This window comes from Odontomachus brunneus, unplaced genomic scaffold, assembly GCF_010583005.1.
Source record: "Odontomachus brunneus isolate Ranch 3 - 2012 unplaced genomic scaffold, Obru_v1 Obru_scaffold_113, whole genome shotgun sequence".
Classification (NCBI taxonomy): Eukaryota; Metazoa; Arthropoda; class Insecta; order Hymenoptera; family Formicidae; genus Odontomachus; species Odontomachus brunneus.
Window position 1 is genome coordinate 306,191 of NW_022639563.1, and position 25,484 is coordinate 331,674.

Here is a 25,484-nt window from a genome sequence, read left to right on the forward strand (position 1 = left end):
TTACAATTTTATGAACACTGGAGCATGGCGTCGAAACTTATATTAACTCGTTAATGGACTCGTGAAACTTAAACGAGGTGCGTCCGCGATTGCCGTAGCGAAAAAAGTGCTATACGGAGAGAATATTGCAGTTTTTTTCCCCTTTTCATATAAATTCTATGTAAATTTCAATTTTACTATGTTCCTGATAGTGGATAGACTATCAGTGAGTCTGTGATCTATTTTGCTAAGGAACATAGTAAATTTTGTTAGAAACATAGCAAATTTCACTAAGAGAAGAATATCTAAAAAGTAGGGAATATTTGTTAGATACTAATAACATATTTACCTGTGCTAATAGGCTAATATTTTTACATATAAAAAAGAAATTTCTTTTAAATGAGAGGAAATATATATATTTTCCTAAAATAATGTCTTGCTTTTCATGAGAGCAATTGTTTGTTCTATATTTAGACAAAAGAATTTAGATTCAAGTAAATATGTGTGTTAGTATCAATCGAATAAATATTTTTTAGTCTCCAGATACATCTTTTCTCCTAAGGAAGATTTTCTCTTCCTGGTAGGAACATGGCACATTTTTTAATAGTGCATTTCAGTTTCTAAAATATAAAAGCACATATTAAATTAAAGCGCATAAATCGTTGCGGAATGTCGACCTATTCCCCGGTTACAATGTTGTATTATTAATCATTACTCTAAAATTCTCTCCGTACGTAATCGCAGTCGGCTGTTCAACGATACGACCATAGTTTTATGCGCGCATGTGACCCACTAAATTAATTCTTTCCGATTCATTGACACTTAAGTATCCCGCTGACCAGAAAGTTAATTAAATATTCGACATGTCGCGGTCGAGGAAGGAAAGTATGCGAGATGCATCGTTTACGTTTAGTGTACGATGTACACCATAATCCCAACGCGTTACTCACGCATGCGGGTTTCTCCGTCATTGTCGTGATAATAACGAAAATTGCTTGAGCGAGTCTGCACGTTTGACAGCTCAATTTTCGCAGAAGTATCATTCTTTGAGTACGGTTCCTCGTCGTTGTTTTATTACTTCTGACAAGTCGACAACTCCAATTAATATCGTGTGTAAATATCATACAGTTTTGCCGTAACGCTCCATTAATCGCTACGGCTTGCACGGTCTCGGTCAGTCCCGAGGTAGACTGTCAGAGGACGACGAAAGTCGCATCGATGACGAGAGGAAGGTCGTTAATGAATGGCCGCAGTTATGCGCGCGAACGTACTCTGAGCGATTAAATCGCAGAGGAAATGTCGGGCTGTTTTGAGAGGATGTGGAGGAGGAACGAGTGTCGACTCAAACTCGGTTTTACGAGATCCTGCACGCGAGAGTTAATAAAACTGCGATAATGACGGCCACACATTTACGAGAGCCGAGCAACGCGATTTAATCAATCCTGCGACGGTGATATCGCGCGACGAGAAAAACGAAAGGAGATCACAGCCGTTGGCGCGGATAGATCCGCTAATCTACGCGGAACACTAATTTATTCGACCTCTCATTGGCTATTCCGGAAAAAATTCAGGTATCTTAATGGATGCGGCAAACGGCAGGTTTCATAACCCGATTTAATATCAATCTACGGAAGCATCATTTATGCAGATAACGTATCTCACCGTACGAGACTTTAAATCAATCCTTGTTAAGAGTAGAACCGTGTTTGTGTTTCCTTTTTCCTTCTTTCACGTTACTCATATATTCAATTCATTAATTAGATTACATATTATTTCCGGTGTTTTCGATAATATTTGCGCTGTAAGAGACTTGACACCATCGTAGTGTTTGAGAATTAAACGAGGAACAGGGTACTTTACATCGAAATAAAATCGCATGACACTTGTGGATTTATACGAATCAACAATAAATTATAGTGGATAATTTGCATATCCAAAAGGTCGCAGTTTTAAATAATAGTAATAGATACGTATAACTACTTCTGTTGTTTCCGTTGGAAATTAGTGCGACTTACATTTACGCATGCAATTAGTAATAATGACACTCTGTGAGTGTTGAAATTCAATGCTCACCGTTTCGCGTTGAGGTCCAGCGATGGTCCAGGTCTACCGACGAAATTCGCCGCTGCGTCCTGCGAACTGCCTCGTGCGGAATTCTCCGTGATGTCCAATCTACTTTATGCGTCATCCCAAGTTGATCACACTTCACTTCACTCGCGAATAATGTTTATATTATAATGGCATTTAACGAATATCTCGGCATCATTATGAAACAGCTTCTACGAGTTTGAGTCGCGAAAGACGAAATGTGGAATTTGCAGTCTCATTTGCCGAATATCTGTCGCCGTGCGATGAAGCCCGACACGTCAGAAACACACTCGCGAATCGCATACGAAGTATCGCGAACTATTCGCGTTGTCTTTTCGCCAACATCGAAAAATATGGAAAACAGTTTTCCGTCTTCTCTTTTAAGAAAATGTGAGCTTTCCGTCCCGTGTGACATGCTGCAATGCCACACATTTGTGGTACATGTGTTTCGACACATTCATGGCGCGAATAACCGCGAGTAAATGAAGCTCGACATAAACTCCGTGAGTTAAAAGCCGCGAGCTAAGTAATCATGCAACGTGAATGAGCACGCAGAAGATTGCGAATTAAATAACTATTGATTGTGGAAGCTGTCAACGTGAGCAAAGTGGTCGCGCATCTTGCCAGTGGTGGCGCAGTCATATATTTCGTTCGAAATAATTAATGGATTGCGTTGAATAAATAGTTTTATCGAATAACGGTGTAGCAAGAAACATGAAGCTAGTAGTTTCGAAAGAGAAGAACGCGAATTTTCCGTTTCGCGGATTGCGGCGTTACAACGCCACTCGTTTCGATACACTCACGGCGCAAGTCGCGCGTGTAAACAAACTTCGACGTAAACAACGTGAGTCAAGATGCGTAAGCTAAAGAATCGCGACGTGAATGTTTACGTAGGAGAGATCGCGAATTAAAAATCGAGTGTTGGAATTTATCAACGCGAGCGAAGTAATCCCGCATTTCGCGCGTGGTCGCACATGTCGCGCGTGGTCGCGCATCTCGTGCGTGATCGCGCATTTCTGCTACGCATTATACATTGCTCGAAACAATCAGGGGATCTCGTTGCATGAATAGTTTTATTGAGTATAACGATATGGGAATAAGAGTAACTTTAGGAAAAAAGAACGCGAATTTCTCGTTCCGCGAGTTTACGATACGTTACCACATCAGACTCGTTTCGATATACTCACGGCGCAAATCGCATGTAAAAAATTCGATATAAATGAAACGAGTTAATATAAGCACTATATTTGCATGAATATGCTTGTTAATGATTGCGATTAGATTAGATATTAAGATAAAAGTATTCGAGACACTTTGAGTGTTCATTTATGCCTGTTTCTATCAACGTCGACTAAGTCTCAGTCTGAGTTTAAACTCTATTAAGACGAAAACTCAGGTTAAGGTTCAATCAACGTTGGTAGAGACAAGCATTAAACGCGTGGTAGAGTTTTAAAGCTGCCCTGATTGTTTTGAGCCGTGTATCTCGTTACATGGTACATACATGCAAAAATTTATTAGCAAAGTAAGTAGCACTGATTCGCACTGAATTCTACAAAAGCGCATCATCTCAAGTCTTTATCACACAGACTCACAGGAAAATGCCGAGTCAATCAAGTTTCGTTACTGAAATCTGCGACAAAAGAAAACAAAATTTGTCGTTTAAAGATACAGTTTAACAAGCCAAAACGTGTAAAAAAAGGGCTTGTGATCACAATTTGACCCCGACTCATATATTGCAAATTTAATTTAACTAATATAACTCAAAAGTAAAAAAAAGAATATAAATTTTAAAACCATTTACCTTCAAACTAACTCGGCTATTAAATTATAAAATCATAGATAATATAGAATATAAAAATCAAAGTATAACAGTTGAAAATACATAGGCTTAAACAAAGAAGAGAATACGTAAAAATTACGGAAATTCGATCGTGTTGTTTTCGTAAAATCTAATAAAAACAGAACGAGATAATTACTTTGCAGATTCAGTGTTACTGTCATTATCCATGATAATCGTCATGTGTGAATATCGTAAATTATCGTAAATTATAGTTTCATACTTCCGATTAATTTGAGAAAGTCGGAAATAACGTAGGATGTCGTCGAACATTCTCGCGGTGCCGCGTCTGAGACTATTATAACTCCGGCCGCGTCGCGCACCAACATGTGTTATGTTTTTCTATTGAAAGTCGCGCGCGCAACTTTCGGCGTGTCGTGAGCTCTACCTGGTCCGACTGCTTTTCTCGAACAATTATAATATTCTCGTTTCGCGCTGCCTCCGATTAATTTGCGAAAGCCAGAAATATAACGCACGATGTCGTCCGACGTGCTCGCTCTCCCGCGTCTGACTGTTATGATTTCGGCCGCGCCGCGTATCAACGTTTTTGTTTACGTTATATACACACCTTCCTCGCGGCGCGGCGTGGCGGAAATTCCAGCTGATGCAAAAAATTGTTTTCCTCGACCGATCACGACAATAGAGCCGTTATACTTGATCTACATACATGAAAAATAGACTTCTTTTAAGTTCACTAATTCTTTCAAGTCTATTAAGTTTTACCTACGAAAAGCTCTTATTTATATTATTTATATTAACTCTATTAATTATATTATTTAATATATATGATATTCGAATATATAATGTAGAAATAATCTAACAACTCTGAGAAAGACCGAAGGATAATTCGGCGCGCGTATTATAATTTGTTTCAAACAATAAGAATAATTCAATTTGGCAGCAAATAACCGTAATTAGATTCTTATCGGTCGTATTCTTTTCTTCACATTACATTATTTGTTTATTATTACATTATATGCGCGCAATCGAGATAATTAATATATTGCTTATTGAAATTAAGAATTAAGAAAAACTGAAAAATGCAAGTAGGCTATTGAAATAATCACATATTAAATAATTCTTAAATAATTACTTATATTAATAAGCACTTATTTGTACTTGAACAAAACAACAGCAATCAACTGTTTGTATTTGATTAATTTTCAAAATTAAATTTTTTAACATTTTTTGTTATCGAGTTGTTGAGAAATGTTAAATTTATTACCCAATGATAAGAGTTAAGCTCCAAATTATGGCACTCGAATCTCCTATGATAGTTTTAGTGTATTCATATATTCATATTTCACATATTCATATACGGGTTTATTTTCACTTATACACGCAAAAAGAATTTCAGCTAGTGCAACCAAATAGAAACCAACTAAAAATTAGATAATCAGAAGCGATATCTCTGTTATGAAAACTAATATCTGTTGTCGCAACCGAAAATATTCATCTGAACATTCAACGATATTAGAACTCGGTTGAGGTAACTGAGAACAATTGATTATACAGAAGCCTCATCAAGGAATTTTTCTATTCCTATAGTCGAGTTTTCGTCTGATTCCTGAGCAACCGTAAATTCGATTACACCAACAGAATTGTTTCTTCCGTATATATAATATCCCAGAACAACCATAAATAATTAAAATTCTACAAAGTTATTAGGAAAAAGGTAGAGAACTCTTTTGTTCAGTTTGACATAATGTACAAACACACGATGGCAGACGTCGCTACCACAGCTCATCTACCATATCTCTCGCGTGATCATTCATAAATCTTCAATTAATATCTCGATAATTATTGTGAATATGATATAGAAGTTTTATGTTCATCTTAATCCGTGCTATGTCTCTACGAGAGAGTTTTGAAAGTTGTTCTGGGATACTCTGTATATCTTCAACATGATTTTTAAGTAGCGCATATTCACGCGCGATCTCGGCAAGATACTTTTGTGGAGCGCAACTAATCGACAACGAGCCGAGAACGACTCAATAAGAGGGAAACTTATATTGTCCCTATCGCCACGTTAATCGGTGTCGTTAGCAAAGCCGACCCGCCTCAGGTAAGTCCACCGCGTAGTAGCTACCGTCGTCGCAGCTACCGGACAAGGAAAAAGGACGAAACACCGCGCCTTCGAGGACACCAGCGGTTAACGAATGGACGTGGTGTCGGGCGAGAGCGAGCTTTTCCCAGGGCGATTACAGCTCCTGGTAGGGAACGTGCGGCCGCATGGTGGCGGGCTTTGGAGTATCTCGTACGCGGCCCGCGATTAAGTCCCCGTCGCCGCATTCCGATGCTCCTCGCCGCTCCGTGAAGAAACCGGCAAGCCCGCGGCTTGTCTCCGAACGGTCCAGGGGATCCGGTATTACGAGCGTGCGCGTTATCGCCCGTAACAGCCGATATCCGTCATCCCGCGCGATTAAACGCGACGCGACGCGCCTCCGACGCGATGCTCCGGGCGTCGAGCTCGCTGCGATCGAGACGCGTCGGCTAGTTGGAACACAAAAACCGATAACTGGACTATGGTTCTCAGGAACATTAGTCGAGGTAAATCGTGATTTAACTGACGCACGAAGAGGAATTATTACAGTCAATCGGTACTCGACATCAATCGGAAGCTGGGGCAGCTGCGGTCGTTAAGAATGTTGTATTCAGCGATGTAAGATGAAAAATTTCGGTTGAAAAGGGAGAGAAAGGTAAAACGCAGACCGAGGATAATTTCCTTCCAGAGAAAATTATCAATGAACGGATTAGAGGCCGATAATATCAAAATTTGCGGATTACTCTCTGAATTTCCTGGAGCGAAGTTTCACTCGAGAAGCAGAGTGACAGCCGAGTTATTTGAATTCAAGATATTTTGCACTCCTATAGAGTGAATTTTCCATCGAAATTGTTGAGTGAATATTTTCGAAATTGAAGAGTGAGTCTGATGTATTCGGAGAAATTTATTAACTTCAATAATTTCAGACATTCACTCATATGGTGTTCACTCTGATCTGTGAAACATATTCATTGTTGTGGTTTCGAGTGACAGTATTTTCATTACCGCTTCGAGTATAAATATTGCCATTCCTTACTCCTCACGTTTTGAGTCAATCCAAGACATTTAAAGAGTATCCAACAAGAAGAATTTATCCCACGGTCTTTATCACATTGATCCCAATCAGTTATCTGACTTGCGAAAAGTGATTTTACCGGATCTTGATAAGTCATGCAACGCAACATGGCAGTCAGGATGTTATTAATAATTAAGACTCGATAACATCACTTTATATAAACCAGGTAATTGATTGGGGTCGACCTGATCAGGACCATAGGATAAATTTGTAGTCGGAGAATTCGTTAATTTTTATATTCATTTTCTAATTCGTTTACTGATAATTTGTCGTGAACAAGATTATCCTTCGCTTATGTTTTACCTTTCTTTTTGACCAAAGTCGGGTAGAATCTATAGGTTGTAAATTAACAATATCGATCGGTATTACTCTGACAAAGGCAAGTGCAGTCAACGCGATGTCTCTACATCGAATACAGAAATTTCCTTCTTTCGATCAACATCGTTTGTTGAATTTAACTCGTCGACTTGAGCAGCTCGCCATAAACTGCGTGTTCTTTGTTCGCCTCTGTACGTCAGACTGTTCTTTATCAGCAATTAACCGCGAGCAATCTCGGGGGCGGACCACCGAGTGCGGGCTGCATGCATAGTGAATCGGGGTTGAGGACCCGTATAGAGCGTGAAGTTTACCTGCGACACAGCGTGTTTATACGGCCGCGGGCGTACCGCTCCGCAGGAATTTATGCCTAAAAGGAAGCGGTCGGTGGCCGGGATCGCCCGGAGGCGTCCGACCGACCGACCGAGGCGATCGCTCCTAGTCGTCTTCGAGATTGACTGGGCGTTGGCTTCGGGCCCCGTCTCGAGCTCCCGCTTCGCTCGTGTAATCGGCCGGCCTGTGCTCGCCTCCGGGGAGCGAATCTCCGTATCTAAATGGCGCGCCGGTCCCGGCCCTTCCGCTTCCTCTTCGCGGGCGATCATCGTCGATCGACGTCTAGTTAGAAGGAGAGTTACGGGACGCCCGTGTTCGCAACTGTATACGCGCGCAACGGTAAAGGAGGAAGGAAGCATAAGTTTTCTTTTGCCCAACTAATATACACTTACGAAACTATAAGTAGCAGGTATACAGTGGAGACTTGGTGGGATAAGAAACAGGACAAGAGGATTAGCGCAAGCTAGTGCAGAGAGAGTGCGGCGAAGAAGAACAGACTAATACTTATAAAATAAACTGCGCACTCTTACGGGAATCTTGATGACAAGATTGGAGAACAGAGGTATGCTAAAAAAAATTCACACACACCTTGGTAGAAGCCAATCAGAACTTGTGCTGGTAGAAAAGTAGAAACTGCCGACTACTAACGCGAATCGTGATTGGCTTTTGTCTTTTTGCTTTTCTGCTAAGGTGTGGATTTTCTCTAAGTCAAATGCATCTCCTGTCATACAGTACTCCAGGAGGGGACGATGTAGGAAAAATAAAAGAGAGAGTAAATACAGTGAAAGAAAGAGAGGATTGATCATGTGATCGCTTCTCCTTCTTCGTTCTCCCCGCCATCAATTAGACAATTTTAGACAAGGGAAATATCTTACTCTCTATTATCTTCTCTTACTAAGGCTGATTTCGTTCCTCCTACAGCAATGTACAGTCTATTCTGCATGTCCATGGAACGAAATAAGGAGAGAGGTTGACAGAGAAGTAATAGAACGATCGAGACTATCGATCGTTCCGACCGACAGAGTCCAGTTAGACGTGCGCTCAATTTCGAATGGTTCGGCAACTATTGACTGTTATTCTTTCAGAATGCATGAGGCACCATGATGTGTATGTGTGCTTATGTGTGTGTTTATGTGTATGTGTGTATGTGGTTCACGGTAATATCATAGAAATGTTTCTTCGAAAGGTTTAACCGACGATTCCATAACCACAACGTACTTAGCAGCTTTGCATGCAAATCCCTGTTGCTTTATACTTCACTAACTCTCGTGAGAGGAAGTCCGCGCGCTGTTAACCACTTTCTCTGGGGCACCTCTCTGGTCTGAATTTTAATTCGTTTAAAATATTGATAATTCGCTTTCCGCGCTGCCCCTCCTCCCGCAGAGCGGCCGCTTACCCCGTCCGACCTTCGAGAGCGTCTCGTACGGTTGTTGGCGTTAAATTGATAAATCGTCTCGGGAATTAGGATGAGAGATACTGTCAGGTCGTCGAACAAACTACTCGGACGATTTACCGCTTAGATCAATCCTGCGGGATTAAGTAGGGATTGACCTCGTCTTGTAGAAGGTATGAACGTCTCGAGCGCGAGTATCACATCAGGGTGGGATGGTTTGTCCAATGTCGTATACGTGTGCTCGCTTGATTTCTTTTAAATGCAGCAATAAGAAGAAGTAGCAATAAGTAAGCAATAAAAAAGAAGTAGATTCACTTGGCCGTCGTCACATGACTTCCGACGTATAAACGCCGTTTTCGAGCTGAACGATTCGTTAGAGTGATTTTCTACTGGCGCGCCGTTTAGATTCACGCTTTCGCGGCACATTGCGTACGAACTATTTGAATTTCTGACAGAAGAATTATGTCACTGGGTTCCCGAGTTATCTACGAAAGTTGCGTGAAAAGTATCCGCACCGGGGTGCATCGGGATTCTTTCAGTCGCAGGTCTTCGATCATAATGCGGTCACGTGGCCGAAGCGTTTAGGACACGTTTCACAGGTATGCCCTAACGTGAACAGCCCATAGAAATCGTACCGCCTTTAGAATCGCTCTCCCCGAGCCGGGCAGGTGTGCGATCGGCGGTATGGGAAAATCCGGCAAGATGATCACTAAGATAAAACCACCCCGACGAGAACGTCTTGGAATCAGAAGGAAGCTACGGAGTATTCCAGATCTCCTTGAGCGCTCGCACTTCCGACTAAATCGACGGGAGCAAAATGACAATCGGAAACGACGATTAAAACGACATGTGAAATAAGTTACGTATTGCTGTGAAAAAAATATTTAAAAATTTGTGTGTTATAAAGTTTATTCACAGAAAGAAACTTTATACCACCCACAAAAAAATTTTCAAGTATTTCTTCTCAGTGCAGAAAACATGAAGTCAGCATTAGTAAGAGAGAACAATAGAAAGTAAGATGCTTTCCCTCCGTCTAATTGTCTAGTTGTTGGCGAAAACGAAAAAGGAGAAGCAACCACATGCGTCGTTTTTTTCTTTCTTTACATTTCACTCTCCCTTTTGTTTCTCCTATATCGTTCCTCCTAAAGTGTAACAAAGGAGCATTTGATTTAATATATCTCTGTCCTTCAATAATGTCGCCCCGCAAATTATTCTACAAATCTATGGACGCGACGTGTACGTCGAACGCGTTAACGCACCTCGCGATTTCGCGGAAAAACGATCGGCGCGCACCGCCTGTTTTATTTTCACTTTTTCATCGGAGGAAGATGAAGCTGCGAAAAAAATGGACCGCTGCGAACTGTGATGCAGGAGGGAGGGGGTTGAGAGGGGTGAAGGCAAAAACGGCGAACATTGGGACGACGATCCGGCGGAATTACGTCTCCTTTGAAACGTGATTACGCCATAGAAAGCGCCCTCAATGCGCCTCCTTCGTGCGGACTCGAAATTTCATCCCTGACGCGGCTGCATACCAGGAAGCGCAGTCCTTTTTCCAGGGAGCGTTGGTACAGACGTTGCAGACGGCGTTGCGCGCGACGTAGCCGCGCGTGAATGGCCGCTCATTTGCATAAAGTTTCGTGTGTAAATCGCGGCCGGGGATGCGTGAAACGAGTCCGGTGTCCTGCACGAGACGGGACGACACCGGGTCTGCAGGAGGATTAATGGCGACGAAGGGGAACGGTTAGCGAGCGAGCAACCCTCGCGCGTTCATCAAGCGCGGTGACTCCGATGCGGCTTACGCAACCAGCTGCGATAATAACCAGAGTGGGGTGAAGTATCGGATAATTGGATATTTAGATGACGCGCGGCAACCCCCGTGGCGATTTTACGGAAAAACTCGATTGTCTTATCACCTGCGAACGCGTCTCGATTAACGTAATATGTTATATCACAGCTTGATGTATGTTAAACTAAGACTGTCGTGTCTTATTAATTTATGCATAAACCATGATCGCATCTATAAAAACAAATGTATGACCGTCAGAGGATAAACGAGGCGAAGTACAAAATGTACGCGCGAAAAATTGCGTTATTCAATGTATCTTCTTGGCTATTTCGGCAATTAATCTGTCGAAAAAGTTGCCGTAAAAAATCACAATTGGATCAATCATTTTTCTAAATGTCTCCCAGGCAAAGTAAGCAGTTTCGCGATAAAACGCGTTTAAAGTGTCAGAGTATTGCTTATCACCCGCGCATTTTCGGCCGGCTTCCGCGTTTGCTCGCGAGCCCGCATTGCGGTGCATACATTAACGTCGATGAGGGATGCGCGTCTCATCGCGGGGCAGGGTGCACCGGCGAGTATCAAAACGCGATAAATCAGCGGGCCGACGTTTCTCGGGGGCTCCTAGTGAACTCGCTGGAAGGTAGTTACCCTCGTCTCCCTGCGTTGTTGCTGCGTCTTGCGGCGGAGTATCGCCGAGCTGCGTTGACGAAGGGAGGAGAGGAGAAAGGAGAGAGGGCGGCTAAAACCGACGAGGGTCGTAACAGGGCCACCCCTGGTCGTGTGTCGGACAATGCGCTCACCCTCCCCGCGCACCGACCTCCTTCCCGCGCGTGTGCACCTTCGGAAGAAACCCATGAGATCCCGCTTTCCCACGACTCCTCCTACGACCGTTACAGGTTTCCTTTCCAATCCCTTTTTTGCCTCCTCGCTTTTTCCTCTCTCTCTCTTTCTCTCTTTCTTCCTCCGCCCCTCTATTTTTCTACCTCTCTGTCTCTCTTTTTTCCCGATCCCGCTCGCGCAGTGGATGATCTTACCCAAGCCATGAGACGCACGTGTGTGCACGCATCTCGTTGCTTGACGAGGCAGGGGAAGGATACACCGAGGGATGAAGAGGAATGTCGAGACTCCTTCGGCGCTTTACATGTGTTCGACGACGACGAAGGGTTGATCATAATCGAGCGCGACGTCTGAAAATGATGGAAGGTAATCTGAAGGGAGCCCACAATCTCTGATAACCTTTCTTTCTCTTTCTTTCCCCGCTTTTTTTTAGAAATTAAGTCACTTTTTCTTGCTTCGCAGCTATTAAATTAATAGGAGCTATGAATGTTTGTATGTTTGTGCGCATATTGTATGTATATGCAGTTTGTGTGTATAGCAGTGTTCTACAACAAAAATTGTTCTTACAAAATGTATTGTTGTGAATAGACGTGTGATGTGCAAATAGATTGTTTTTCGTATCATGAAGTTAACGATTTATTATATTTTGTAATATATATATATATATATATATATATAAATAAATTCTTATTTTTACGGAAGCAAGCGATTATTGCGCGAAATGTTGATTATTATGCATGTGAAATCCGTCGTGTTGGGTCCGTTCGTGTCTGTCTCTTCGTCATCGAAGAAACGTAATCCATTCATGGAGCTTCGAAAGTGACGTCCATCAGGGAACGTTTCTTCTCTTCGTATAGTAAGGACGGGGAAAAAAGTGTGCGGTTCCTCATGACACGCGACATCCCGGAATTTCAACAGCGTGCTTTTATTAAGCCACTTTCACCCTATTATCATCAAAAGTCCGAGACGATTATTATCGTCAGCGTCATTCTTCTCCTTATTGCACGTTAAGGATCGATTAGGGCTCGCAGGTGGTCGCCATCATGGAAATTGCTTCTACGAACTTTGTGGGACGCACGTGTGCGCTAATGATGGTCTCCGTTTCTTCACGAATTCGTTCCGTTCAAAGTTCCGAAGGAAGCTCCGATCTACCACAGTCGCTAACGAGAGCGTTGCAGTTCTGTGTGAGATTTCGGTATCTCGTTTGTCTCTCGCGGTAAACTACGATATAGCGTGACATTAACAATAACGACGTGAAAGAAATAATCCCGGGAGAGATTCAATCGCTTTCATTTTATTTTCGTGGGCTTTTAACGAACTATGAATTCGTGGCAAACACGAAAATTGGAATTCAAAATTATCGCGGATCTGGTAGTAAATCAAAAATATATCAGAGACGAAGAATTAGGACATTAGTAGAGATTATGTCGGTAAATTCGTTCATTTCATAACAAATCTAGCAGATACATTCGACGAGGAAAACCCCAGAACTATATACGTGAAACACGGTCGATAACCGCCACCCAAAAATAACGTTTTTGTCATATGCGGACCAACGACCGCAACCTTTCGAGACTTTTAGAATTGCGGTCAAAGAACACGCATGGAACATTTTCGATAGTGGGCTACTTGGTGTATATCGGAAGATTGTCGGAAGAAAGACGCAGCAAATGGTGAAAAGGAAAAGAAAATCTAACGGGGGAAATAGCACGCTGGTATAAAGAAAAGCATGAGGGTGAAACGTGCCGCTTATATATATATATATATATATATATATATATATATATATATATATATATATATATATATATACACACACATTATATATATGTATATACATATATATGTACATATATATGTTCCAACGTAAGTGTCCTTTGTACCTGAGGCTTGCGTAAGAGAATTTTCTCATAGAACTGCGCGGCCCGCGAGCGACGGTGTCCTACATCAACAACGGGAACGAAAAACGGTTCTGTCAGAAAATATATTGTCCACTTCTTAGAAATCAGAATCACCGCCTTTCCACGTTCTTTCATCCCCTTCCTCGAGTTCCTCACGTTTCTTCTTCAGAGCTTCACCCTCTTTTTGCCAGTGACAAAACTTTTGAAATAGTCTCGGTCGTGCGTCCATGCGTTAAGCTTTTTTTTACACCTTTCTCCCCGTAAATCATAAGTTCAAAGAAAGCGCGCGCGACCTCTGAAGCATATATAATCGATTTTTAGTTTTCCCGAGCGAGCGAGCGAGCGAGCGAGAGAGAGAGAGAGAGAGAGAGAGAGAGAGAGAGAGAGAGAGAGAGAACGATCAGCCTTTGTAAAACTTAAGGAAACGTATTAGTTATGATCGAGTCGTTTGTTTTATTAATCGTTGTTATGAAATGCCGCAATTGATTTCTTTTTCATTTTTATAAAATCTTATGTGAAAATAAAGAAAGATAAATTAAGAAAATATGAAAGACACTACTCGATGTTTCCTATGGGGAAGTCGGGGATTGCGTCTTCTTATGCGTCGGAATTTTTTTTTTACACCGTGTACGTATGAAAAGAGCAAAGAACCGATATAACGGAATTAAGAATCCGATTACGCCGACCGATACTTTGGGTTAGGAGTTAAGGACAGAACGAGCGAGTGTTCCTAATGAGTTAGATGAGCATCGGTGAAGTAAGTAGCTGCGTGGCGAGGAATGGCGAGGCGTAAATCAAACAACGAATCGCCTGAGAGCGTCGTCCTATTAGTATTTACGGAGAAAATGTCAGAGCGACAACCGATCGCGGACTCTTCGCGCTTCCACCGCACCTTTAAGCCACATTCACGTCACTTACGTAACACGATGAACTCTCGTGGAGCGTCCTTTCTCTTCCTTTCGACTATCTCCGTCCTTCGCCAGTGGCGTCGATACGACGAGGCTACGAAATCGGAAGAAACGATCGGTCGGTCGGTCGATCGGTTGGTCGGTCTGTCGGTCGTTCTTGCGAGAGATGTTCCCGAAGATACACATTACCGGTTCTGATATCCCGATCTCGATCTGAAAATATTATGATATAACGAACAAAACAATTGTACACGCGTTCACCACGATTGTTACACTCAAAGCCGAATTAATCGCGGCAAGAAATTAATAAATGGATTGGTCACTTTTTTCTCAGTAAACTACTTTACCTAAATTTTATTTGACTTGAAATATTCCACGTGCATCATACTATTATACATGCAACAAACTTACTGTAGATACTTATTTATGTGTTTATCATCTCCTTGTGTTAATTTCACACATAAGCAATTTCATTTTAAATTCCAATATCCGATTTTATAGACTACACTTGCAGCAGTCTTTGAACTCGAATTTAAGTACAGAAATCAGTGCAATTAAAGGGAAAGATGGTTCTTCGACTTTTAAAACACCACAGTTAGTGAAAGTTTTAAAAGCTTCAGTTTCCTCTCAAATATTATATTTAATATTTTCCGCGATTTTTTTCGCTCCCATAACACAATTGGAAATTTTTCACACGGGGAAAATCGACAATACATAGCGAGTATGACACCGCCGTCGATTCTACGCCGTTGTAGCACGTTCCACGGTCCTCTTTCGATTCTCGGGTACCGTCTTCTCACCCACGATGCGGCTTGCGCAACTTTATTCTGTTACTTCACGAGGATTTGCTCGCACGAAGCTAACCTATCCCCCCTCCGTTAGAGCAGAGATCGGCGCGGGTGCTTTGCCGATGTTGGGTAATCCGACAGCGGCAAGAACATCTTGAGGATGCATCCCGGATAGATTTATCGATAGCGGTATGTAGACGTACTGTTCGACGCGGATAGAGTCGCAACACGATTGAGCAGCGTGAGTCGTTGCTTTTCGCGTTCCAACACGACGAATCTGACAAGCAAAGCTGTCGCGATGCAAAAAAGTGCAATGTGCCTTACGAAGATTAAGACTTCGTACATTAAGAAACTCCAAGTTCGACTCTCCGACTATGGGTCCATTCGAGAGAGTCGACCAAAATTGAAATAAGAAAATTGTTTGAAGACCAGATGACCGAAAACGCAACAAAATATTTATATTAATTTTTGCACAAGTGCATACTTTTTTCACAACGGATGTGAATGTCTTTTGATGTTGATCGATATAACGTAAATGTATAACAAGAAAGTTTACGCGGATTGTTTCCGCAACGCGCGAAAATGTATTCTATGTATTTTGTGAAAGAAAAAAATGGTTTTTTTGATGAAATATTTAACAAGTAACTGATATGGGAGATCTTACGCATTTTGTTCTTTTTAAATCTTTGTAATATCTTAAGAATTTTTTTCTGTTAGTTATTATAAAATTTCGACATCTCACAAGATCATGAGAGATTATAAGGTTAAAAAAATTATAAAAGTATAACCACATACAACAAAAAGGAAAGAAGAAAAGAATCCAATAGATTCCATTATATCAGTTACGAGTTAAAGGGTAGCCGACGAACTTTCGGCACGATACATCGAAAATGCGTCGACAAATCCTGACATCGACGTCGTCGATGGGAGCGAGCGATGGCGCGCGCGCACTCGCGTCGAACAACTCCGGCGTGCATCCTTACAGCATCCTTTCCCTTTCATCGTTCAGCTCGCCGGGAGGTGTGAACGGACCTTTAGCCGGCCAGAGTACCGATCCACGGTGGATTATTTCATAAGCGTTCCCGATACGGAAAAGTTCATCCTGCCGCTTGCTCCGCGCGAGCAGGCAGGCGATCCCAGGTTGCGCGGTTGCGCAAAGCCAATTACGCCGATGCCGAGGATCCTGGAGGAAGAGGAGCGTGTGGCCGACAGCCTCGATGACGCGTAAAACCGGAAGCCGGCGCCGTGAGATCGCGAGGAACCGGAGAGACACGATCGCGGATCGAGGGGCCGCGCGTGGCGCAATGCTGCTCGAGTGACCTTCTTCTTCGTTTTCCTCGAGGATCCTCGGAGGTCGCTCGTGACCATCTGATTTCTCCGCATCGAAAAGGAAGAACACCACGTACGACGTTCGCTTTCGGTTCCTTCTTTCGCGAATCAAATCGTATCCAATTGTAACAGCTTGCGCGCACTCTCTAAATTTCTTGGAGTGGAAGAGATCATTCAAAAGTGGCAGTATTTTCAATTGAACCGACAGTGAAAATACTAAAACACTCGAAATCGCAAAAGTGAATGTTTCACCCAAGCTTAGAGTGGATTCTAAATCCGCATGAGCGAACGTTTCAATCGTTGAATATGTTTCTGTGAAGTATATATACACAATCCGGCATAATAACCTTAACATTTATTGGGCCCAAACGAATTCCTTTGTACGCGATATGTGTATGTATTTATGCATCATGACTGTTGATTATTCCGACGGAGCCGCTTTCTCAAAAGTATCAACAGTTATGATGCACGAATATCGTGCGTAATTGAGAAATTTGTTTGGAAACTAGACCTAATAAATGTTGAAGCTGCTATACCGGATACGCAGTGAATATCAGATTGACTCTTTAATTCCAAGTGAAAATATTCACTCAACGATTCAGAGCGGAGAATTCACTCTGTATAATTGAAGAATCACTTGAATTCGAGTGACTCGGTGGTCGTCGTGGTTTCCGAGTGAAATTTCACTTCAAGAAATTTAAAGAGCTTAGTGAATATGAAAAGGGATGGTTGTTGTAAATCATTGTTTATCCATCTTTCCGCAATTGATTAAATTTTCCACCGCCATTCCTCAGCACCTTCATTCAAGCAAACAACATAATAATTTGTTGCTCTTCTTACTCTCAAAATTTCGTGAAATTTCTCCCGAGAAGTAGAGTGACAACCGAATCACTGTTCTCAACGAATTAAAGCACGAAGGAAAGAAATAAGACTGTCATTCGTTTCCAGTTAATGACTCACAACTGAGATAAAACCAAAAGATCAAGAGCATAATTTCACTAATAATCCGATACGCGCCATTCATTCGTCATCTCGCAGGATCGATATCTAATTACCGATGTCCGATTTCATGCAATTCAGATTAACCCCGTGCGAGCGCGTGGTATTCGCGATAGATTTAATTAAAGTTCGTTAGACCGCTAATCGATTTTGCCGACGTAGTGCCGTCGTTCGCTTGATCCGAGGGAGCCACATTTAACGACACGGATCGAAATATCTGTAATCGATGCAATTAGGCGTCTTTAAACGGCGCGGTTCAGAGCATCGGCCTCGTTACAGGAGAGTATCGCGTTTTCACGGATGCAGAACGCCGCAGGTGACATCGTTCCCCGAATATATCGCTGCCAATCATCACAGTCCGTTATATCGGAAATCGTAAGGAAGGGTTTCTGTCGATGGGGTCATATCGATAATCCAGATTACGAGGCGATAATTGCAATCGCTCCTAATAAATGCCAAGTCAATTAAAAAGAAGCGCCAACAAGCGATTATCGTATTATCCGATCTTCGACACGGATTTTCATCGCTCTCGCAATTTTTCTCTTGAATGTCTCGGATGCTATCTCTTCGTATAGAAACAGCTTCTTTTTTCTAGTTAGTAATTTGACCAGGGCTTCTGGTTACTGGCCAGTTTAAGCGATGCTTACTTCGCTATTGAATGGTAAAACTAGTCCTTTTCTGGCCAGTTTCTAACTACTTTTTGATCAGTTTTTAACGAAATTTTTTTGTATAAAATCCTCTCAAGTAGTTTTCATCGTTTGATTTTACATGGTGAAATATTATATACAATGCAAAAAATCATATAAAACTCATGTTGGAGAAAATAATATTTTCACGCGCAAATTCATTCATTACTGAGATGGTTCATTATTGAAATGACCATTTTTTCTTGTCAGTTTCTGGCCAGTAACTGGTCAAGAAACATTGGCCAGAATTTTCCGAGATTTCACTAGACAAAAGAACTGTCTAGCATTTACTTACCATTTTCACAACTTAGTTTTCTGGCCAGTTACTGATCAAGGAATACTGATCATTTTCTTGTTCAGTTTCTGAACAGTTATTGTTTAATAAATCCTAACTAATAAAAATTAGCCAGTTTCTGGCTAGTGACGAGTTTTATCTGGAAATGCTTCTACTTGGGGTGATATTTGAAGCCTCTTAAGCTCTCCAAACCGACCGCGACGCAGGTCGATAATGGGAGGTCAAAGTTTCGTGACCGGCGAGAAACACTTCGCGAGGCGACTACTTAACAAGATTTCTCGTGAGATTTACGGAAAGGCATCAGAAACGGGCCTGCAATTGCTGATGGCTTCTAAGGTGGGCGCATTATCATCATCATCAACAATATCATCATCATCATCATCAGTATCATCATCATCATCATCACCAGCACCACGGTCGACATCATCGCGCAGCAGCGACCTGGACCGATTCACACACCATCCACGCGCGGGGAAATACCGAACGGACCGCGATCACCTCATCCTCGGGCCGCAAATTGCTTTTCAAACCGCCTCCTTCTACGTGGTCCCCACCCTTGCATGCGCGTTCACCGCCATCGTCCTCTGCGTCGTCCTCTTCTTCTTCTCCTTCATTTTCAACGCATCCGGCGATTTGCGTCCCGTATCTGCCTCACGAGGCATCCTGAATGCCATACTGGCCATTCGTTTCTTCTCCGATTCCGCTGGACGATTCAGATTATGACGCTCGCGGCTAGATGAACGAATTTGCGCTTTAGCGGCTCACGCGAGATCATGAGCCGGCAAATCGCACGATGCGGCATTATCGCGAAAAACGTCATTTCCTGCGAGCAAATCCGCGGAGCGAGGACCGTTAGCTTCTCAATCCTCGAAATCGAGATTTCCCGTTAAGAATACCGTGCCGCCGCCTTTGTCATCCGCCTCCGTCTGAGATCCGTAGGATCAAAGGGGCACGAGGAATGTCCGGAGTGCGGGTGCAGCGGCGACGCGGAAAACGGAGAACGCGGGATACCGGAAGAGGAACAGGGAACGAGAAGAGGAGAGAGGGATAATTGGCGGGGCGATTAGATCGACGAACGACCGGGCGCGCGATTACGTCAGACGTTGCTTAATATCTTCATGCGAACCGGTACTCGGCGAGGAGGTCTCGATTGCACCAGGTGTAGACACGAACGAGTCGTGCCCGTCTTCTCTCCTCCTCGAAAGTCTGCGCACGTTTTCTCCGGATGAAAGAAGGAGCGAGAGAGAAAGATGGAGAAAGAGAGACAGGGGGGAAAGGGAGGGAGGGGGAGGGAGAGAGGTAGAGATCGGCTAAAGGTTCGACCGCGCCGTGTGCTCTTCGCCGCTCGCGCACTCCCGGACATTTATGCGAGACGAGATAAATGCATCTGGCATCGTGTGGGTGCCGAGCGGATCTATCCTTAAGCGGCGTTGCATAAGATCGGCGCGATTAGATGCAATCCGAGGAGACTCCGAACCGTCCGCGTCGAGATGAAAGGCGGCAGGTGCTAATTATTTTCGCAATGCGGATCTGCGCGGAATTTTGTCACTTCCAGTTGTATATGTTAAAGAAATAACGGTAACGAGGAAACTGTTCTCGGTAGAAGCTACTCGTCCAATACTTCAATATGAGCGCGATGATATCATACTCAAAAAATATAACTTCATCCTTAGCGAAACTCTGAATCTCAGGAGATTTTTATCTTTCACATGGCCTCAAGAGAAAATTCTTCCAGAATCAAGAGAAAAAAATATTCTAAATACAATATTCTTGAAGTTAGGGAAATTTCATCTACAGTACACAAGTCTTGTCTTCTCAATATAAATTTTTTCGAACAAAAAGACGTTCTCTATTTCAAGGAAATATATTCCTCTTGGTTTAAGAGGAAGAAAATTGAAATAACATCTAGTAGATTTCCGATTAGTAGTTCACTTCGGAGTTTAAGAAAAATCATCTAGATCTATTTGTTTTTATATCTAACTATGTGTGTGCCGAGTAATTATTATCTGGATAGAGACCAAATTTGAAGTCGATCTTTGCCCGACGAGAGAGTTCAATAGGACATCGTCCTTTCATCAAATTCTTTCAATTTTTAACGCCGTACATTTTGTAACGGAATCCTATTAGAGATCAAAATTTATTCAATTCCCGCGTCCCAACTTGCACATTTCTAATTTCCTATAATTCAAAGATCAATTCTAATCGGTCATAATTCAAAGATCACCGCGAATATGTGCTCGTCGTCTCGATCGAAGCGCGACCGACACCGAATAGACGTCAGTCGATCCGAATTCGCGAAGAGAGGATGGTCCCCGTGTGGAGTAAATGAAGAGAGAAACGTGTCCCTCTTTCTTCGCTGTGCATGCACGGTGGCGTAAAATCCGCAGTTGAGACCGAGAGGAAGCAGGATTTCTTCGGCTGACCCGACGGAACGAGCTCGCTCACGCGTCCAATTGCACAAGTCCCGCTTTCCTCGTGACATAATATTATTTAACCCAGAATAATGCCGGCGTGCCGGCGCTTCTTGCGTAACGCCGAGTACTGCCGACGCCGCGTGCCGGTATTTCGCGGGACTGGTATGAACCGGGCCCGCGCCGATTCTTTTATTATATAAAACCGGCACACCGCAGTCACACCACACCGTACCGTACCATACCACACCACAACACAACACAGCACAGCACAGCACACCTCACCACGGGGCTTCACGCCACCACGCCTCGAGGAAGGGGCCCGGGTGTCTCGAAGGGGGCCCCTCCCCGTATCAGGAAGTCGAACTCGCGGAGTGGTAGCGAGATACCGCGAGAAAACTTGCGGGTTCTCTTTCGCTCTTTGCTCTCGATCGGATCGGCTCGGCCGTCGGCTCTCCGCTCGGCTTTAATTATAGAAATCGATTTATGTAACCGACGGGATCGGACTCCGGATGCTTTACCATGTACGGAAGGGACCGACGTTGTCGAATATATCGGGGCGCGTGGCACGAATCAGCCATTTCCGGAGTAAAAGGAGAACCTTGTTGTTCACCGTAGTTAATTGATTAGGTGCGTTACCCTTGTTTTATTTTCTTCATTTTTTCGCTGTATTTGATTGGTTTCCTTTGTATTATTCTTCGTACGTTCGTCGGAATGTATTCTTAATACACTTTCAACATCGAGATTGTGTATCGTTTCGAATAAACGCGAGAGAAGAGTGTGCGTGTTGTTAGGCAAATTTAAATGTCATATTCATAGTAAATCGACAACTTTCATGGATGCGAAGTAAAAGAGAGAGGGTGAAGATTTCGTATTTATTAGAGAAGATCGGATCTAAATGAGATATGTTGCTCATGTGTTTTTTTTTTAGTATTTATCTTAAGAGGTACAATGGATACAAAATCACGAAATGATCCTTTTAGAACATAGATATTTTTCATTCAATTTCGTTAAAATCGGAATAATATTACTGTTAAGAAATAGAAAACTGATTTAATAGAGTATTAATATTCTTCGTCATGAGTGAATAAAGCTAAGTGACGGGTTCCTAGCTGGGATGAAATTTCTTGCAAGTGTACGATATACTGTCTCGAATGATAAAAGCAAATTTCATTTATAGAATAATTGAATCGAGCATGTAAGTGGACAAGGTAAAATTGGCTCATAATTAAGGATTCGCAGGAGGGCCTCTCGCGGAATTCTAGAACTAATCAAGATACATATTTTATATATGATCTTCTTATCCTGCGCGACACTAGGCAACTGAATCCGGTGCCAAGACAAGATGCTGCATGTTGTTGCATATATTTTGGTTATCACAAAACAAAATATTAACAGAATCGTGGCAGGCATTAACACATAGAAGAAGGCTGCTGCTTCTATTATGTTTGTGTGTGTGTGTAGTTTATCGCAACAATTAGTTGTGTGTCTAAGAAATTGTAACTTCAAAATTTTGAAAAATATGGGTCATCTAGCCCCGGTTTTCTCTACGTGTACTTAAAATTTTAAATGCGCACACACACGCGTATATGCGCGCCTACAAATGTTTTTTTCCGCGATCGACTGCGAGATACCGGGTATCGTTGGGAACAAAGCGCTCGTTAGCATACTTGCGATAATGCTGGCGGGACCGCGGCCGCTTTTCGCACAAAAATCGACACGTCGTAATTTCCATTGCGCTTCGGGATAAAGGGATTACGTCAAACACGCCGTTCCGCAATAACGACGATAAGCGTAAATAGCTTTCGGTAATGGAGCAGCCCGGTGCAAAGGGCGCACCACGTGCTAATTTCGATAAAAAGGGTCACGTTCTCTAGAAAATGAGCGGCCCAGAGCGAGAGCCGCGTTTATAGATGCTTGAGACGTCAAGTTGTCTAGCCGGCGATGCCCAAGTAATTCCTGATATTAACGCGTATATTCGTATATGCGGTCGAGCGACCGGCATGACTTTGTAATGGCGGGTCGTGTTGGTTCTCACACAGTCGGCATTCGTACGTGTATGAGCACAAAAGGGTCTTGCTCCTCGAAGCCTACGGCCGACACGATTCACCCTGTGATCTCTCAATAAGCGAGCTAAAAATTATAATCATATAGCTCTTATCGGGTTTATTCCGACTTCAGCTAATGAAGTTATGTGTTTCAAGATCTCGTCTTCTTATTTTAAGAAGACTTTTATTAAAACGTCAGGTATCGCCCCGGTTCAGTAAGATGAAATATAATTGGAATGTAGAGCTACACGATATAATTAGGTATAACGTAAAGTGTAATGAGGAGGAAGAAATGAGAGACAAAAATTTCTCCCTATAAGAAGAACGCTTTAAATCGCGAAACGTTATAATTGATATTTTATTGGCGTGAGTTCTAGTTAGTTAAGTAAGTTATGTAACGAGTAAGCCACACACACACACACACACACACACACACACATATATATATATATATATATGCACTTAGCTTATGGTTAAATAAATCCCGGAAAGATAGCATTGAGTTCTCGCCGCTGCAGAAAACAAATCGAAAAACAAGGCGGACGAAGGAACAGAAAGACGAAGTGAAAAGAGACAGCAGAAAGATGTAAGAGAAGAAAGGTGGTTGTGCTCGTTCCGATCTGTATTAACTGCGACTCACCTTAAAAGGGATTTCATAGTAAATTAATGTTGGCAATAGTTTCCGGTAATTTCTTGGGTATCTACTTATAATGTCAAGCGGTGATTCTAGACCGCTCCTACATTTTGACGTCTTAACACCAGCTAGGTGCGCGTCTTTTTAATCAAACGTTTAACCATCTCAATAAAGTAGATACGAAGATTAATATCCTAACGATAAAAGCAATATCCAGGCTATTAGTATTGGATGAAAATCACCGATTGTCTGCCGGTAAATGAGATATAAAACAAAATCAAAACAGCACATAGGAAGTGGAACTCACGCATTTGAGTGAAGATGATTATCGATTTTGGAGAATTCCGTCGTTGAGACGATCTTTTTCCAGCTTCGGACATTGATCGTGAATAAAAGTATGATAAAAGCTAATCTTGAGCCAATCGTAGCGCGAGTCATAGAACTGCAAATACAATTTTGTTTAATCATTGCTCAATGTTAGAATTTTCAAATCGAGTGAGATATGAAAATATATCACGAGTGACGAAGTAGGATGGGATCCGCGCGCACCTTCACCTCCTGGGCTTTCAACGTGTTTTTTTGTTTCGCGATTTCTCCGTTAAGAATTTTTACGACGATGATCGTCGCTACTTCTCAACTCGTTAAATATCGTTCCCCGACGGATCTCCCATCGACAGCCGACGAAGGGATCGATTATAGTATTTACCTTTCATTATTCCTCACTTCTCGAGTTCGCCTGTAAGCGGTTTGACCTTACGAGGATAAAAGACGGATTCTACGCGGACGACCGAGCGTGTCCCATGAGGCATTAGTATTCTAGCGGGTGTGCGAGGCTGGTTGTACGGTGCTAGTACTGGCGAGGCTACGTGCACGCGTGAGCGGCGTGCCAGTGCGTGAACCTGTGCGTGCATCGCTAACGCGATGCGTGACTCGCCGTGATTCGGCCCTAAAGGTCGACAGCGCGCGAGCGGCGCGAGACGCGCGCCTTCGACGTAACTGTCCCCTGACTTTTTCCTGTCACCAGGTGAAAAGCATGGTTTTCACGAAAAATCAACGCGCGTCCCTCTTTCTCCATGCCTCTCTCTTTCCCTCTCCCTCTGTTTCTCTCGCCGTGGCGCGCCGAGGAACGACGCTGGAACGGCAATTGGAATCTGTTGCACGTAGAGGCGGACTTGGTGCGACTCACACTCAGTTTCATCATCGGCAAAGGATTCGCGTCCGCATTCGCGAGGATCGCGGCCGCAAAAATCGGGCTTGCTTCGCTGCAAATTGAATAGAATTGCGCGACAGACAAAGACGAGAGCGTTACGGGACGCCGCTACGTCTCTGTGCCGTTCGCTTAACCCTTCACGATCGAACGGCGGGATCGCCGGGAGATATTTACTCATTAGTCGCGTGCAATAACGCGCGATACGTCGTGAGGTTTGCATCAGAACATCATGTTGTCGCCGTCGTCATCATCGCGAGAGTCGCGACCTTAAGAATCTAGTTTATTTCGCAATAAATTCCTCGCTCGCGCGAGCGAACGAACGAGCGAGCGAACGTGCAATCGAAGGCGTATATATACGCGCCGCACGATGTGATTTGTGCCTCGTGCCGGCCCTAAAGGTCGAAGTGGAGAGATGCAACGGTGCACGCTTGTGCAACGGTCCTTTCTCGGTTTACGGATTTCTGCGAGGTTTTCTGCGCGCCCGCGGCGCGCGCGATGCCGGTCAGGTTGCACTTACCCTACCTACCTACCTATCTACCTGCCGAAGAGATAGAGCCACGCAGATGGAGGAGAGTGACTTCCTCGGTTCGG

General features: G+C 43.1%; 1 protein-coding gene and 1 long non-coding RNA gene across 3 annotated transcripts in view; one reads left to right on the forward strand and one right to left on the reverse strand.

Moving 5' to 3' along the window:
- LOC116849367 (ets DNA-binding protein pokkuri) overlaps positions 1-4,192 on the reverse strand; it is a 151,528-nt gene extending 147,336 nt beyond the window's left edge. Inside the window, exons 1-2 of the mRNA XM_032826460.1 lie at positions 4,128-4,192; positions 2,053-2,151 (exon numbers count right to left, since the gene is read on the reverse strand). Coding sequence (XP_032682351.1) covers positions 2,053-2,151; positions 4,128-4,177 — 149 coding nt within the window. The 5' untranslated portion in view covers positions 4,178-4,192. The remainder of the gene's footprint in view (positions 1-2,052; positions 2,152-4,127) is intronic.
- LOC116849371 overlaps positions 1-25,484 on the forward strand; it is a 136,245-nt gene that overhangs the window by 103,345 nt on the left and 7,416 nt on the right. The window lies entirely within an intron of this gene.